Below are 16,671 nucleotides of genomic sequence, written 5' to 3'. Positions count from 1 at the left end.
CCAAACTTAACATCTTCTTACCAGAAGATCCAGCAATCTTGCTTCTTGGGTTTATCTGCTTCACCCAAGAGCTGAAAACACATCCATGCGAAAACCTGAACACAAACGTCCACAGCAGCTTTATTTGCCAAAACCTGGGGGTCATCAGGATGACCTTCGGTAGTGAATGCTTATAGACTGTGGTGTGTCAGGCAGTGGGAACCATTCAGTGATCAAAAGAAACGGTCTGTTAAGCCATAGAAGACACAGAGGAAACTTAAATGCACGTTTCTAAGGGAGAGAAGCCAATCTGAAGAGGCTACCTCCTGTATGATTCCAACTAGATGGCAGTCTGGAAAAGGCAAATCTATGGAGATGGGGATCAGTGGGCGCCACGGGTTGGCAGAATGAACAGAGAGGGCATGGAGAATTTTCAGGGCAGAGAAACTACTCCGTATGACACTGTAATGGTGGACACATGTCCTTATACATTTGTCCAAACCCACAGAGTGTACGACAAACTGAACCCTAATGTACACTGTGGACTCCAGTTACTAATGTATCGGTATTGGTTCATCCATTGTGATAAGCGTACCACGCGAATGCCAAATGTTAATAGGGGAAAGTGAGGGTATATGGGAATTCTCTATACTTTCTGCTCAGTTTTCTGGAAACCTGAACTATTCTAGAAAATAAAGCCTCTTCACTTTTTTTAATTCAAAGTCCTCATGATAGCTGAGCAGGCCCTGAACAATCTGCTCCCTGTTCCCTCCCTAAACTCAACAGGCAGCTACTCTCCCCTAGCTCACGCTGGCCTCTGCTGTTTCCAGAATTTGCCAGGAAGGCTCTTACCTCAGGACCTTTGCACAGGCTAGTCCACTTGCCTGAAACCCCATCTCCCAGACATTCACATCACTCCTTGCTCATATTCATGGAGCCTTTATTTAAATGCCACTTCTCAGTAACGTCTGCCCTGACTGCTGGCACTGCCCACCCCTCTCACCCTGCTGCTTCCCTCCAAAACACTTATGGTCTAACATGCTACGTAATCTACTTGTGCACTAAGTACGTCCACGGAACATTTCCCTGCACTCAGAACGAGATGCTCCCTATACAGAGTATTCAGTCCGTCGGGATAAAACGTCGACACCTGGCAGAGCCAAGCATTCAATATACTATTTGTTCAGTAAAAGTGAAGTTGAGCAATGCTGACAGAGCACCTAGAACAAAGTAATATCATCGGCCAAATATGAGAATCAAATATCTGAGACTGGAACTATTCTTAAAAACACTTGGAAGTCTAATCACCACAGGCAACATGACACAGAGAAATGAAAAACAGTCTTGGGTTTTACTATAAGTCTTCATTTAACCTTTCCTGTCATGACTGACAAGTGCATCCTGCCACCGCCAACCCAGCCTGGGGCCAGCTGCGGGCCCCTCTCTCCTGGGCTGCCCACATTCAGCATCCTGGGCTCCGTTTTCTCATGTGTATCAGGGCATCAGTTAGCAGGGAGCTGCCGAGAGCCACTCTCTGGTTTCAGCTCGCCTATCACTAAGGAAAATGGCTGGCTCCACGTTGGGGCCCCCCTCCCCAGCTGGCGTGCTCCCTCAGGCCTCTCCAGGCTCCCACCGCCCAGCATGTCACGCAGCCGTCCACAAGCCCGGCGTGTTGAGTGGGGCTGCCTTATATTCGTTTCCTAAGTGTCACAAAGGAGCCAAAACAAGCCAACGAAGACCTCGTGTGAGTCTGACATTTCAGGGAGGAGGGGACAGAGACGCACACAGAAGGAGGCAGAGGGGAAGCACAGAGCAGCACAGCCTCCTGTGTCTGTGATGCCCTGAGACGGCGGCCCCCTCCGTGGCCCTTCAGGCGGTTTCCCCAGTTTGGGCCCAGCAAAGTCCAGGCACGAGGTCTCCTGTTCCCTGCGTCTGTCCTCTGTCCTCTCCCCTCTACAGAGGAGCCCCTCCAGGAGTCTTGTTATTCTAATCTCCACTTCTGTAATTTCCATTGGTTTCTTTTTTATAAGTCCTGTTTCTTTGCTGAGATTTCCCATTTTTTCATGTGTTTCAAGAAAATCTGTCATTGCCGTTTGAAGCCTTTTCCGGATGGCTGCTTGAAAACGTTTGTCAGTGATTCCGACGTCCTTTGCCGAAGGAGAAACGGCCACTAAAGGTCATCTCAACAATGGCATATAGGAAAGGAGCTTCCAGTGACCAGACTTGAGATGGGGGAGGTTGTCAGAAACTGTCACTGTTTTCTCCATATTCAGTAACAAAATCGTTAATTGGCTACTTAATTGAAAAGCATAAATTGGAATGAAATCGAGGTACATGTTCTCTGTGTTGGCTGAAGGCCAGACTCCTCCCGCCCTTCAGAGAACAAGGGGTCCCAGTTTAAAGACCGCAGACCCACCACCCCTTAGAAGTAGCATCGTGAGTCACAGCTCGGCTGAACCCCTCACTGAAGAACGGCGCTACTCAGCTGTTTTGATCGGGCCTCCTAGACTCCTGCTGCCGGAGGCCGTTCCCAAACCCCACAAGCCAACAACACGGTGACTTCCCTTTCCCTCAACAGACTGTGTTACAGAGAGGCCCTACCTGAGGTCTCTCAGCAGCTTTAGTGAAGTGGCATCCCGTTAAGCCACAACTCCTCCCAACCCTAATGCGAATATTCCAAGGACGTCTCCCTAAGTACCTCAATTTAAATAACGCAGTCGTCAGATCTCAGACAGATCCACTGACCTCGCTCTCCTCAGAGATGCTATTTCTCTTCTGTTTTATACAAGAAATTTCTAGACGCACAGAAACAGGTGAGGAATCCCATTTTTGAGATAAATTCCAACTGTCCCTTCCAACCCAAGGCAGGATTTCTTTCCAACCTCTCTACCTCCACATTTCAAAAGCCCATAGGGAAGCAGCATGGGGTCTGTACTGTCTTAAACTAAGAGGCACTAGTTAGAAAACTTTCCAAGCATGAGGGGGCAGCCAAGATAGGCAAGTAGCCAGTGCTCACCTATGGAAAAAAAAACCCGGCGATCACACCTTGGTCTCCTGTCTTCTTAAAGGGCTGTGCATGCAATCTGGCTGGTCCAGCTCCAGGTGTTGCTGGGCTGATGAGCTCAGGGGGCTGTCAGGGGTTCTCACACACCGTCCCCTGGACCAGCAGCATCAGCATGACCTGAGAACCTGTCAGAAACGCAAATTCGCAACACCCACCCAGACCCATGAAATCAGGAACTCTGGGGTGGAGCCCAGCAATCTATTTTCACAAGCCACCTGGTGATTCTGATGACCCTCAAAGTCAGACCCACATAGCCACCTAAACCAAAGGCACAGACGACAAGACGCCCCCGCGACTTGGAGACAACCTGAAATGCACACGCTAACATTTTGTACATGACGGACAAGAGTCGGTGTTGGCAGCTTTGTGACCCCCAGCTGTAAGAGAAGAAAACCAGTCTGACCCAGAAACGGCCAGCCCAGGAGCTCCTCAACGAGGGAGCCACACCTCTTCCTTCAACACCCCACCCCTGCTCCCAGGAACACTCTCCCAACAGCCTCTCAAAGATAAAGGATCAAGGAGAAAAAAAAATAACCGGTGGATTTGCTTCTCCCACACGTGGAGACAGACCTGAAAAGTGCGTGTTTTATTGCTCTGAATTGGAAAATTAGTACCCAAAAGCTAGACGTTGCTTACATTTATCATGGTTATTTAGGAACGATATTCCCACTACATAGCATTTATTTACTTTGATCTCCCTCCCTGCATTTATTGTGACATATAACAAATTGTGAGCAGTTTCCAAATGAGAAAGAGAAAGCGAATCCCAGGAGACACATGTATATTCATAACCTTATAACCTTCTAATACAGACAGTCCGCAACTTGAATGTGAGCATTTTAAAAATCACGTATTGGGGCGCCTGGGTGGCGCAGTCGTTATGCGTCTGCCTTCGGCTCAGGGCGTGATCCCAGCGTTCTGGGATCGAGCCCCACGTCAGGCTCCTCTGCTGGGAGCCTGCTTCTTCCTCTCCCACTCCCCCTGCTTGTGTTCCCTCTCTCGCTGGCTGTCTCTATCTCTGTCAAATAAATAAATAAATAAATAATCTTTAAAAAATAAAATAAATAAAAATAAATAAATAAAAATCACGTATTGACATCCCTAAGCTGCCTTCACTACATCAGACCTGGACTTACAAAGGTTGGCGGCAGAACAGCCGTGGCAGAGAGCAGGTGGTTTCCGGCAGTTCCTTGTCAAACGGATGGAGGGCTGACTAAAGACCAGACATGGGTACGTGTAAGGTAAGAGGGAAACCTCCCCACTGCTCAGGGACAACTCGCTCCACTCGCTCGCTGGACTTAAATGAATACCTGGTAAAACACATAGGAGATGAAGGGGGAAATGTGACAGCTATCTTTCCCTAAAGCCGTGGAAAATAACACAGTTTTCTAGAATCCTTTTTCAGGCAAAAACAGCTCAAGGTCCACTTCTGTTTCCCAGACTTGAAGAGAGCTGATGAGCACCATAAGGTCCTGCTCTGCCCTGTGAGCAGTGGCCGTGAATCCACACGCCCTCTCTGGCCCAGCTCCGCCCCCAACATCCCCCTACTCCCCTCTCCATCCAGAACCGCCCTCGCCACTCCGCACCAGAGCCCTGGCTCGGTGGACGATGACCAAGTGCACACTCGGCCCACTTGCCTGGGGACAGGTCGTGGCCGTGGCCCACCCTCCCAGCATGCCCCCAGAGCCCTCTGGCTCTCCCTCGTGCCTGCCGCATGCTGGCCTGGCCGGGCTCTGGCCCTGGCTTGCAGTCCCCAGCCTGTCTCCTGACCTCACCACCTGCTGCCTGGTTCCTCCTCAGCAGCGCGGCCCAGCCGTCGCTGTCCAGCTCCCCAAGGCCGGTGCTAGGAAGCTCACCGCTGCTACACTTCGGTTCACACCTCTGTCTCTCGTGTGACTCCCAGATTTACGTTCCAGCCTGGGGTCCTCTCTGAGCTCCAACTCCTCGCACTCACCACTGCATCTATTCCAGACCTGCTAGGGAGCCTCAGGTGCTCCCCAGGCTGCCTCTCACACCAGAGACACCCCATCTATCTTGTGTGTAGCCAGCACCCCAGGGGTGGCGGGGCTCGGAGCTGCCGTGCCCGCCCTGGGTCCCCTGAACACCGTCTGAAACCCAGCTCCCAACGGCTTCATAATCACCTCCCCCCCACAACGGGCCGCATCCAGTCTATTTCCACACTGTGCCTAGAGTGTTGTTTTCAAAATCCGCAACCAACCGTGTCATTCTTCTCCTTAAAACTCTGAAAAACGCGGGGCGCCTGGGTGGCACAGCGGTTAAGCGTTTGCCTTTGGCTCAGGGCGTGATCCCGGCGTTGTGGGATCGAGCCCCACATCAGGCTCCTCCGCTAGGAGCCTGCTTCTTCCTCTCCCACTCCCCCTGCTTGTGTTCCCTCTCTCGCTGGCTGTCTCTATCTCTGTCGAATAAATAAATAAAATATTAAAAAAAAAAACACTAACTCTGAAAAACGCCAAACCCTTTAAGACCCTGTGCTTCCTGGCCCGTGCTCATCTCTGCCTCAGCCAGCACTGTGGCCACCCAGACCTTTCCCCCCATCCCCCCCTCTTACAGCCCACTTGTCCATTAGCACTCAACTCAAGGACCACTTCCAGAGAAAAGCCTTCCCCAAGACACCACCTGTCCCACCTGCCGAGTGTAAATCGGGTCCCTCTGCTAAAACCTGTCCCTCACCTCCAGAGCTTGTATCTCAATTTGTAAAACAAATTCACACGACTTCTCTAATATTACACTCCCCACTAGACAGTCTGCAAGTCTATGCTGGCTGACCACTGACTCTGCAGAGCCCAGCATAATCCGTGTAGTGGATACCCAATAAGGGTTTGATGAGAAAACAAGCACAGGAAGCAATGAGCTCTCCAGCAGTAAATCCCCCCCATAAAATGCAAGTACACTATTTACCTGTACACATTAAAATTCTATACATGTCGTCGGGATTCACAGTCAGGTTCAAGAGTCGGGGACTGCCCGTGGAAGGAACTGAAGCTCCATCACACGCAACAGAACTTAGCTCCACACGGGCTGAGTGCTGCCATGGACCAGTGACGTGCAACAGACGCACAGGCTCCTGCTTGAAGTGGACAAGCTGACAAGTTTTGACGTGCACCATTGTGAAGCCATCGCCAGGACCAAGACAAATGCCCCCTCATCCCCAAGGTCTCCCTGTGCCCCCAAAGTGCGCGTAGGCAAGCACTGATGTGTCCTCTGCAGAGAACCCCGCATTTTCTAGAATGCCACGTACGCAGAATCATGCAGGGTGTACTTCTTTGCCTAGCTTCTTTACCCAGAGTTTCATCCCTCTTTGAGGATTCACTTTTATCGTTTAGTATTAGACAGTATGGACATCCAACACTTTATCCATTCACCAGCTGAAAAACATTTGGGTTGTGTCTAGTTTGTGGCTATTAAAAATAAATTTGCAAAAAAGAAAAAAAAACAAAGTTGCTATGAACATTTGTGCGCAAGACTTGGTACGGGCATATTTCCATTTCTTTGAGTCAATACTTAGAAATGGAGTGCCTGAGGGGCGCCCAGGGGGCTCAGTGAGTTAAGCATCCGACTCTTGATTTCAGCTCAGGTCATGATCTCAGGGTCGTGAGATCGGGCCCCACGTGGGCCTCTGTGCTCAGCGGGGGAATCTGCCCGAGATTCTCTCTTTCTCCCTCTCCCCCCAAATTCACGCTCTCTCTCCCCAATAAATAAATAAAATCTTGAGAGAGAGAGAGAGAGAGAGAGAGAGGGAGAAAGGAAGGAAGGAAGGAAGGAAGGAAGGAAGGAAGGAAGGGAATGGCTAAACCACCTGGTAGATGTGTAATAGTTCAAGAAACTGACGAGCTGCTTCCCAGAGCGGTAATAGGGTTTTCCGTTCCCACCAGCAGTGAATGGGGGCTCCAGGCCCTCCGCGTCCTCATCACCCATGCTATGATCAGTCTCACACGCTAACCATTCCAGCAGGTGTGGGTGGTGCCCCATAGTGGTTTCAGTTTGCATCTCCCTTATGACCAATGCTGTGCATCTTTCCTGCTTGTCACTTGCACACCTTCTCTGATGAAGCGTCTGCTCAAGCCGTTTGTCCATTCTTTAAATTGGGTTGTTTCCTTATTATTGAGTGTAAGAATTCCTTGTGCATCCTGGATATAAGTCCTTAATTGTTTGCTAAAATTCACCAGTGAGGCCATGTGTCCTGGAATTTTATGAGAAGCTTTTTAACCAGCTTAAATTCTTTACTAGATGTCGGGCTAGTAAGGTCAGCCATCTCCTCTTGAATGTGTCTTCCATGGAAATTGTACGTTTTATCTAAGCTGTAGAACTGGCACAAAAACGTTCACCTATCCCATTATTACCTTTTTAGTATCTGGAGAACTCCTAGTGATTCTTCATACTGGCCGTTTGTGTCTTCTCTCCTTTTTTCCTGATCATTCTAAGAGGTTTATCAGTTTTATTGATTTTCTCAAAGAACCAGATTTTGGTTTTGTTGGTTTTCCCTAGTACACTTGTTTTCCATTTTGCTGATTCCCATTCTGTTGTTATTCTCTTTCATCCACTACTTACTTAGAGTTTAATTCACCCATATTTTTCTGGCTTAAAGTAGACGTTCCATTACAGACAACAAAAGCGTTATGTGTAAGGCGAGGAGCTCACTCCCAGAATATTATTTCAACAATTCATAAACAGGTGCTTAAAACTCACACAACAAAACACAGTTACTGTTGTTATTTGAAGAACCGGCCTTGGATTGCAGACATGTTACTTGGACTCCAGCTAAGCAAATGCACTTTGTCAGAGGTGCAATAAAGGAGCTCGATTCTTCTCCGTTTGTTACCAGCTGACAAAGACTGGAAGATACTCGATTCCAGTCTCTTGTCACTTACAGGTATGGCGTCTGTGGTACTTTCTGGAAGTTTCTCCTTCACCACAAGCCTGTCCAGAATTTGACCACATCCTATTTAGAGAGCTTGTTTTCAAAAGAAACAAAAATGCATTAACAAACAGGAAAACTGTGACCAGAAAATGTCATGTTTCTGTGCGAAGAAATCTGTGGCCAGCACCAATGTTTATGAACAAAGCAGTTTCTTGTTCAGGAAAGATGACAATGAGGTTACTCCAGACATGAAGGCCTGGGCTCCCATTCTGTGTGTCCCGACGGTCCCCTGGAGTGCCACCAGCAGAGGCCATTAGTCCCAGGAAGGCTCCTCTAAAGCTCCGAGTTGTCCGGCGAAACCACTGTAACACTCTTCCTTAACGTGACAACAAAGTCATAAGCTTTCGGCATGTAACAGAGTTTTTCAGAAAATTGGTATTTCTTACCAAAGACTCCTGAATGAACTTGCTAGTGGCAGATGGACCCTAAAAGTCTCTCGTAAACCAAGCATTTGACGGACAGGAAATAGGTGGGAATGCAACTTCTTGGCGTAGGAGCTCAGCGGTGAGTCACGCAGAAGCGAGGGAGAAAGGCCATCACGGGCCAGCGTACTTACAAAGAGCCGAGAACCAGAGTGTTTTAAAGGAGTTGCTAACAAAAATCATACTGCCATGAGAGGACGTCGTTGCAAGGAACCGTGCAAACCCAAAGCAAACTTGGACTGCGGATTCCCATTTCAGGCTGAAGCAATTTAATATAAACTAGAAGAAGCTTACGTTACTACGCCTTGTTTGGTGCTGGACGACATACACCTTGCTGGGAGACGGTATTAAGAATATTACTGACCCCTTTTTAAAAAGCTGCTCCAAGTGTAATAAAAATTAAAGTTCTGTACAATATCACAACTTCATTGTCCCACCTTGTCCCCGTTATCTATTACCACAGTGAGGCTGCGTAACAAACAGCCACGAAACCTCAGTGGCAGGCTGAGGCAAGCGTCTCTTCGTCCACGGGGCTCCGGGTCAGCTGGGCAGTCCTTCGGGTCATGTGGGGCGTGCTCGGGCAGCAGGAGTCCACTCTGTGTTGGGTGGCAGCTCTGCCGATCTCGGCTGGGCTCTCTCCAGGGTGGGCGGGCGGCCAGGGGGTCCAGCAGCCTCAGCCAGGACAGCCGAGCTCTCTGCCATGTGCTCTCCAATTCCTCAGCCTCCAGGGCCTGGGCTTGTCCACGGGGTGGAGGTAGGTCTGAGAGAGCGAAGAAACACGCCAAGCCCCTCGAAGCCTCAGCGAGGTATTAGCACCCGTCACTCCTGCCACATCCCATCGGCCAAAACGAGTCAAGGCCAGCTCGGGACTCAAGAAATGAGAAAACGGGCTCCATCTTTGGATGGGAGGAGCTGCCATGTCCCTCTCTACAGGGCACGGTGACAGGGAAGAGTGCAGAACCGGGGCCACTCCTGCAATCTACCACTACCCTTCTCTAATTTGCTCTGTGCCCTGGAGGTTGACCTCTGTGGAGGCTGCCCTCTGTGCATCATTGCCCCAAAGCTCTCCCCCAGCACGCTCCTAAGACCCCGTTCACATACACTACCATGTGAGTTAACCCTCCCTACGCTGTGCAGTGCACAATTTACACAACCGTATGCAACGGACTTCAGTTAACTCATCTGTAAAATGATGAGTCTGGGCTAGATCACGTCCTGAGAATTCCTTCACACAGAGAATTCACAAATGCTTTACACTTGAGACCATGGTTTCTCTTATGACCCTCCGGAAAAGGTGACACAGGACACACACGTGCGCATGTGTTTCTGTATGATGTATACACGAGCACACACACAGCAGGAACCCAATAAATACATATTTTCACACATCCCACTTAAACGTCCCCACCTTTCTCCTTAGCCTTTGGAGTCCAGCAGACACAAGACTATCCTGCAAAAGCAGGGCTGAGAACTACCAGTCTGGTTCATAAAAGTTTTAAAATTCAGAGCTCAAGTTAGAAATATGAAAACATCAGGAAATGAATGTTCGTAACCTAATTGGGTAGAACCGATGGACGGAAAGGTCAGAAGTCACACACAGGGGACACAGGGCCCAGGAACGGCCCCAGCACCCTCCCTCTCTGCATGGCGGCAGTCCAGGCCCTTCCCATGCATGAAACTCTGTAAATGTGAAACCCGAGCCCACCAGCCAGGCCCTCTGGCCCGTCTGAGCCAGCAGCTGCGTGCACTCGGCAGCTGCGCGGGACCTGGCGCTAAACAGAGGGTCCTGGAAGCCAAAATCAGCGGTCCCACCAGCCCAGATGATGGTGGTCTGTCAGGGTGGGAAGGGAGGGGCCGTCAGCCCCTAAAGTTGCAAGAATCTGCTCAGTGGTGAGAATAAGAAAGTGTTGTTGGATTTGAGGGGCCTTGAGGTTCAAATCCTGGCTTACAAGTTTTCCTGGCCACAGCAGGGAAAGTTCACAGTGTCAATTCATAAAATAATCACACCTACTGCGTACTGAAGACCTACTCTGTGCCCAGCACCACACGAAACCCCTCACGTCCACCCACTTACCCCCTTAACGACCCCAGTGCCCCAGGAGCCCATTCCCTCCAGGCAGGTATCATTAATCTCAGTGTTGAGGGGGAAATTAAGACTCAGAGAAATTACAGATGTTGCCCCAGGTCACACAGCAAATGGGTGACTCTGGAACACATATGGGGACCACCCCTCTTACGGTGGCACTGGGAGGGTGGGTTTCGGGGACAACCAATCCTCCCAGGCGCTGGCACCGCCTGTGCCTCCAGAGTTGAGTGCCCGGAGGGACACTGTGCCTTCGCCACCTGCTACCGACCATCACACACACTTGGGTGATTCCAGCCCGATGGAGCAACGACGGCGTTAGACGCATGCCCGTGTACGTCCGCACACATACGGCACGCGGTTTCACATCTCAGCACAGACGGACACCAGTAAGCTCGGGGCTGGGAAGGCCAGGAGCCCCCCGACGATTATCAGATGCCAGAGAAGGCGCTTACCGGGCTCCTTGGGGGTGTCCTCCCATGAGAGATGAGAAAGAACGGGCAAAGGAGCACCCCGACCCAGGTGGCAGCCCAAGGGCGCTGCTCCCCAGAGCTAGCTGTCCTGCTCCCGGGTGTGGCCAAGCTCCCTGCGAACCAGGCAGGAGCGCGGCTCCCGTTCCCACAGCCCCGGAAGCAGGCTCACCTGGGCTGGACTCCTCCGCCCCCAAGTGCTGTCCGGACGACGTGGGCCCGGCCGACTGCAGGGCCTCCGTGTTCTCACCTGGGAGACGGGGGCGACACGAGGCGCCCCAGAGAAGCAGCTCAGCACGCTGCCAGCAACTCGGGGCACACCCTGCTTCTTTAAGAGAGATGTATACAGAGGTGAGGCGGGCAGTGCTCAAGGGAGGAAGGGAGGCCACTGCAGGCATTACTTCTATTAATAGAATGAGGTCCTGGGACAGCACCAATGCCAGACTCTCCCGGAGGACGGAGAGGCCACTGCCTGGACAGCAGGCCATCTTGCTCCCCCGGCGCTCCCCAAAGCCAAGTCAGACATCCCTGAGGGAGCGTCCCACGCACAAGGCCAGCATCAACCCCGCCGTGGTGCTAGGGTGGCTCTCGGCAAATCACACTCCGCGTCCCCGTCTACACGGAATGCAGCTCTGTCTGCTTTACCGTGAACAAGCCAGCAAATGCAGTGAATTTCCCTCTGCTCTGGGCCTAAAGCCCAAGACAAGAAGCACCCTGGTGCAGGGCTGAGACAGGACTTGAAAATCACGTGCTTCAAGAGCAGATGTTTATCATTACACTATTCTGGAAGCTTCGTTTCATTAGAAGGAATTTGATATAACCAATAATTCAGTCTGCAAAGTTTAAAGAAGTCTCCTTAAAAACATAGTCAGGACATAACCATGCTAAGTTTTCTCTACGAGTGCTTTCCCAGGCGACCAACCAGGATTTACAAACAGTTACAGGGTGTGGGCTTCAGAATCTTGACTCCTTCAGAGCGAGACCCTTGCCAGCACTCCACGCTGCCATCGCTGACCTCATCCTCAGGGCGAAGGGCCCAGGAAAAGGCAACTTCCCACAGCGGGCACTCAGAACTGCTACCCAGCGGCCACTGACCTCACTCCCCTCCCGCACCCGGCCCCAGAAGTCCTAGCACTGACCAGAATGCAGGCCACAAATCAACCAGGAAAGGGCCATTTTTCCTCCTATGTCATATCCGAATTTGCTGATTTTCTGCAAGTCTGCAGAAGACCACCTAGGGCTGCCAGATGACAGTCTGAGGAAATACAAACCATATTCTAATCCCCATGTCAGAAAAACCACCAGAGGCTGGGCCGCTCAAATGCAGGTCGCCTGAAACGCCTTAATTCTTGCTCCTTTGCATGCACGGCTGACTTTGACTTCATTTCCTTCTGCCTCATACTGCCACTGTTTTCACAGCCTCCTCCGGCACCAAATCCCCAAAGAACCTGTCAGTCCTTTTATCTCCCACAGCAACTGGCAAGCAGGTACATACTAAGTAAGTTGACTGGGTTCAAATTTACTATGCAACCTGTTATGGGTTAGATTGTGTCCCCCAAAATTCCTATGTTCAAGCCCTAACCCCCAGAGCTCAGGACGGGACCTTATTTGGAAACGAGGTCGCTGCAGATGTAACTGGTTAAGTTGAGGTCACACTGAGGTCAGGTGGTCCTAATCCAATGACCGTGTCCTTATAAAAGGGGAGGTGAGGACACAGCAGAGACCACAGGGAACCCAGAGGGGACTCTGGGCGTGTGCTGGACCCCCTTCCCCGGCGCCTTCCGAGGGAGCGTGGGCCTGCCCACACCCGGATCCCAGGCCTGCGCCTCCAGGACTGGGAGAGAGCAGGTCCGCGGTGCAGCCCGCTGGTCTGGGGCTCTGTGGCAGCCCCAGAACAGATACCCAGGCTGACAGCTTAACCCAGTCTAAATGCTCACACAGACACCCAGGACACCTAGCAAGACCTGAGAGGTAGCGGGACTTTCAACCGTGATCCACAGATGTCGGTGGAGGGAGTGTCTCCCGGGAGCACCTTACCGATTCTCACGTGTTCTGTTTTCCGGGGCCCGGGGAGAAAGAAGCAGGCTCCCGGGGCTCCTCGTGCTGAATCAAGCACCTGCACGCGCCCCATCCATAAGCAAAACTAAAGCCGCGGGTCATGACTTCCATCACGTCAATGCATGTACAAGTGATGGTCCGCCCTCTAAAACTTGCACAGCTTGATTTCACCCTCCGACGAAATAGTCTAGAGCTGTTTAAAGTGGGAACTCATGAGCTCTGGGTAGCAGGGCTCCCTGCATTCTGCGGCCCTTGTGTGTCCCCATCCCAGAAGGGATGAGGGAAGCAGCGTAAGCAGGTAAGCAAAGCGTCCCGGCCGTTACTGGAGGAAATCCAAGCGCAAGAGCCTCACACACGAGATCCGGGGAACCGTGTGATCCCACCTGGTCTCCCCCACAGCAGAGAACAAGTCGGCGGCAATAACGGAGTGCCTCTTTTCTGAACTGCTTGAGTACAGAGTCTGTTCACCAACGCCCCCCCCCCGCACCCCTAACCTTCCGCCTTAAGAAAAGCATCAAGGGGAGCCTGAACAGAGAACTTTTACAACCTGAACAGAAATGTGGCTCGGGGTTCTCCTCCCTGTTACTGGCTCCAAAGGAGAACAAATGAACATAACGCAAGAAACACACCGGCACACGTATTCTAAATGAAAGGCACGTGGGAAACCCGAGCCACCCCAAACTCTCCTTCACTCCCTGCCTACCCCCGTCTAACGGGCTGTTTGTGACGGTGACGCGGCAGACTGCTCACACATTAACCAGTCGTCAGGGCTTCTGTGGCAAACGGGGCTGAAGTTAAGGCCCTTTAAACCGCCCATGAATATTCAGCGAGGTTTCCAAACGCTCCTGCGGAAAGAAACGAACATTCGAACATTCGAACGAACCTATCTGCTCTGGGGCTCACAGCACTTGGTGTGCGAGCTCAAAGAAACGCCTCTGCGGAAGCAAAGCAAAAGCTCGTGAAACATCAGAACCCCAGGCTTTTCAGAGGCAGAGACTGGCTAATATTTTACTCCAAAAACCTACCTTTGAACCACAGAGCATCAGGAGCTCTGTCTATAATTTGTGCCTTTGATGTGAAACTTGCATGTGGCAGCAGTCATTCGGAAACAAACCAGTTGGGGCCGCGGGGAGGGGAGGGGAGGGGGCTTAGTGGCAGTTGGGCTCCTGCAAACTAAACACTGTATTCGAGCCTCACTCCTCCCCTCCTTTTAGGAGGGCGGAAGGAGTTCCACAGTTCTGAAAGCACATCTTTCTAGAATGTACAAGAAAATGATTATTGAAGTCTGCCAATCAAATTACTGCAGTCAATATGCCAAATAACATGCATTGATAGTGACGTGTTTTTATCCAGACAGCACATGAAGTTTCTTAAAGCTTCACTCTTAGTCCTGGAGCACCATTTTCTAGAAGCTGTTTTGGTGAGCTGAGCATGCATTGTCAGTGCTTTGCAACATCTGTCTTTTATTACCAGAGGTCCTGATATCCAGATGACAACAAAGTATTCTGAGTGCCCTGAAACTTGGATTCGGCTTATTCCTGTCTTAAATCATAATTTTATTGTGACATCAGGTTCGTTTACAAGCACCACTTTTATTTCCTGGACAGGCAGGCAGCGCTTCAATATAATGCCGATTCTGTTTCCACATATACGTTCCAAGAAATTCAGGCAAAATTCATATTAAATAAAACCTTTTCTGACCCTTAAAATGCAGCACCAAAACGTGCACAAACTTATAAGATTACACGTTTTACTTTTTCAAGTCACCTAATTAACATGTTATTAGCAAACTGTCCCTGTGCGTTTAGGGCCAATACAACCCCATTTAAAAAATTAGGGTTTTTTCCCCTAATTATGCTGTGTTTCAGCTTCTACATTTAACACCTTTTAAGTAGCTGTTGATCTGATTCTGCACTGGCAAAAAAAAGGGGGGGGAATAAAACTGCAGTGTTTCTGCAATACAGGGATACCTCGTTTTTAAAAGCACTTCTACGCCCTGGCCCCTGCTTTGTCAGCCTGTGTGAGAGGAAAGCAAACTTTAATCACTCACAGAGCCGAGGGTCAAGGTTCACACTCCAGCCCCGGGAAACCAGCAGCCACCAAGAGAGAAGCAGGGTCTGTGGGGCTAGGGATTCTGTTCAAAATCAGGTGTGGACCTGAAAACGGAATCTAGAATTTCAAGCCAGCCTTGAAAAGTGCCAGGGCTTCGTGGGTTTGCCATCCTCTGGGTTTGGAGACGTGAGGAATTCTTTCGTGGGGAGGGCAGCAGATCGTGTCACAGGCCGGCCCTCATCTATTGATGACCGCATCTTTTAAAAATGCACAGCAATCGGTCGATTAAGCAGAGGTGAAACTCTCCTACAATACCACCAACAAAAACTGTTCAAACAAAGCCTGGGAGGAAGCTGTGCGCGGCGCTGGAGCACGGGTTTCTGCTCGGGTCACGGAGAGGGGCGACTCCACCTTGGGGCGCAGCAGAGCCGCCGCTCCCCTTCCCTGCGGCCTCCCCGGGGGTCGCTCGCCCTGAACGCGGCCGGGCCCCCCTGCCCAGCCGCACCGCACACAATGGCGCCCCGAGCTCCCGCCACCCCGGCCTCGCGCCGCCTGCGCGCCCCCCGCGCGGGCCGCGTTCCCGGGTCCGCGCACAAAGGAGGCGCGTGGGTTCCTCGGCGCCCCGCGCGGCCGCCAGGTGCCGGCGCCCAGCGACCCCGCGCCCGCGCGTCTCCGCGCACCCCGGCCGCGGCGGGAACAAGGCGGGGCGCCCACCGCCCGGGGCCTGTGCGCCGCGGGGGCGCGAGCCCGGCGGCACTTACTTTCTCGATGGTCCCGGGCAGCAGGCGCTCCAGCAGCCTGCAGAGGACCACCCCATCCTTCAGAGACGCCTGCAGGAAGCCCTCCGGGTCCGAGATGGTTTTCTTGGGCGACTCCAGCACCCCCAAGGTGATGAGCCACGTAACGGTCTGCTCGGCGGAATTCATAGCGGCGGCGCGCCCGGCCTCCCCGCGCCGCGAGCCCGTCTGGGCGCCGTTCACCTCGGAGCGGCCGCGGCCCGGCCGGCTGCGCCCCCCGCCCCCTCCGGCTCGCCCATGGAGAGGCCGGCCCCGCGATTGGCTCGGGCGGCGCCGCGGTCCGGCCGGCTCGCGCTCCCTCGCGTGCGTCCTGGCCGACTGTCAAGTGCCTTTTCATTAGATGCACATGAACCTGCGGCGGCCGCCCGGCGCCGCCCCCGCCGCCGCCTCCCGGCTCCCAGCCGCCGCCGCCGATGACATCACCGCGAGGAGAAGAAAAGACGCGGCGCTGGGGCGGCCCCGCGCCGGCCGGCCGCACACGCACCCCGCGCTCGGGCCCGCCGTGCGCCCCGCCGCGCGCCCCCGCCCCGGCCCGGCCGTGCGCGCCCACCTGCGCCGCCGTGACCTCCGGAGGCGCCGGCCGCCTTAACCGTTTGCGCCCCGCGGGCCCTCGCGCACGCCCTGCGGACGCCGAAGCGCGCCGGCGGCCCTCGCGCCGGCCCTGCCTCAGGCCACGCGGAGCCCCTTATTGATTTTCTTAATTCACCAATGTTTCAAGTATTAAGTGCTTCCCAGAATGCTCTTTTCATTCTTGCCAGTTTTATTTCGGGCGGGGTTGGGGGCTGACGGTGCTAAAACGAGACGTTT

General features: G+C 52.4%; 1 protein-coding gene across 2 annotated transcripts in view; it reads right to left on the bottom strand.

The window, feature by feature from the left end:
- The window catches only part of ARHGEF7 (Rho guanine nucleotide exchange factor 7), a 126,322-nt gene extending 110,306 nt beyond the window's left edge, over positions 1 to 16,016 (bottom strand). For both annotated transcript variants that reach the window (XM_040624693.1, XM_040624675.1), the window contains exon 1: positions 15,829 to 16,016. In XM_040624693.1, coding sequence (XP_040480627.1) covers positions 15,829 to 15,993 — 165 coding nt within the window. In that variant the 5' untranslated portion in view covers positions 15,994 to 16,016. The remainder of the gene's footprint in view (positions 1 to 15,828) is intronic.
- Positions 16,017 to 16,671: the final 655 nt, after the last annotated feature.

The sequence above is a fragment of the Ursus maritimus genome, unplaced genomic scaffold (genome assembly GCF_017311325.1).
Source record: "Ursus maritimus isolate PB19 unplaced genomic scaffold, ASM1731132v1 scaffold_10, whole genome shotgun sequence".
Classification (NCBI taxonomy): domain Eukaryota; kingdom Metazoa; phylum Chordata; class Mammalia; order Carnivora; family Ursidae; genus Ursus; species Ursus maritimus.
The sequence above is the reverse complement of the archived record's forward strand: the minus strand, read 5'-3'. Positions and strand labels throughout refer to the sequence as shown.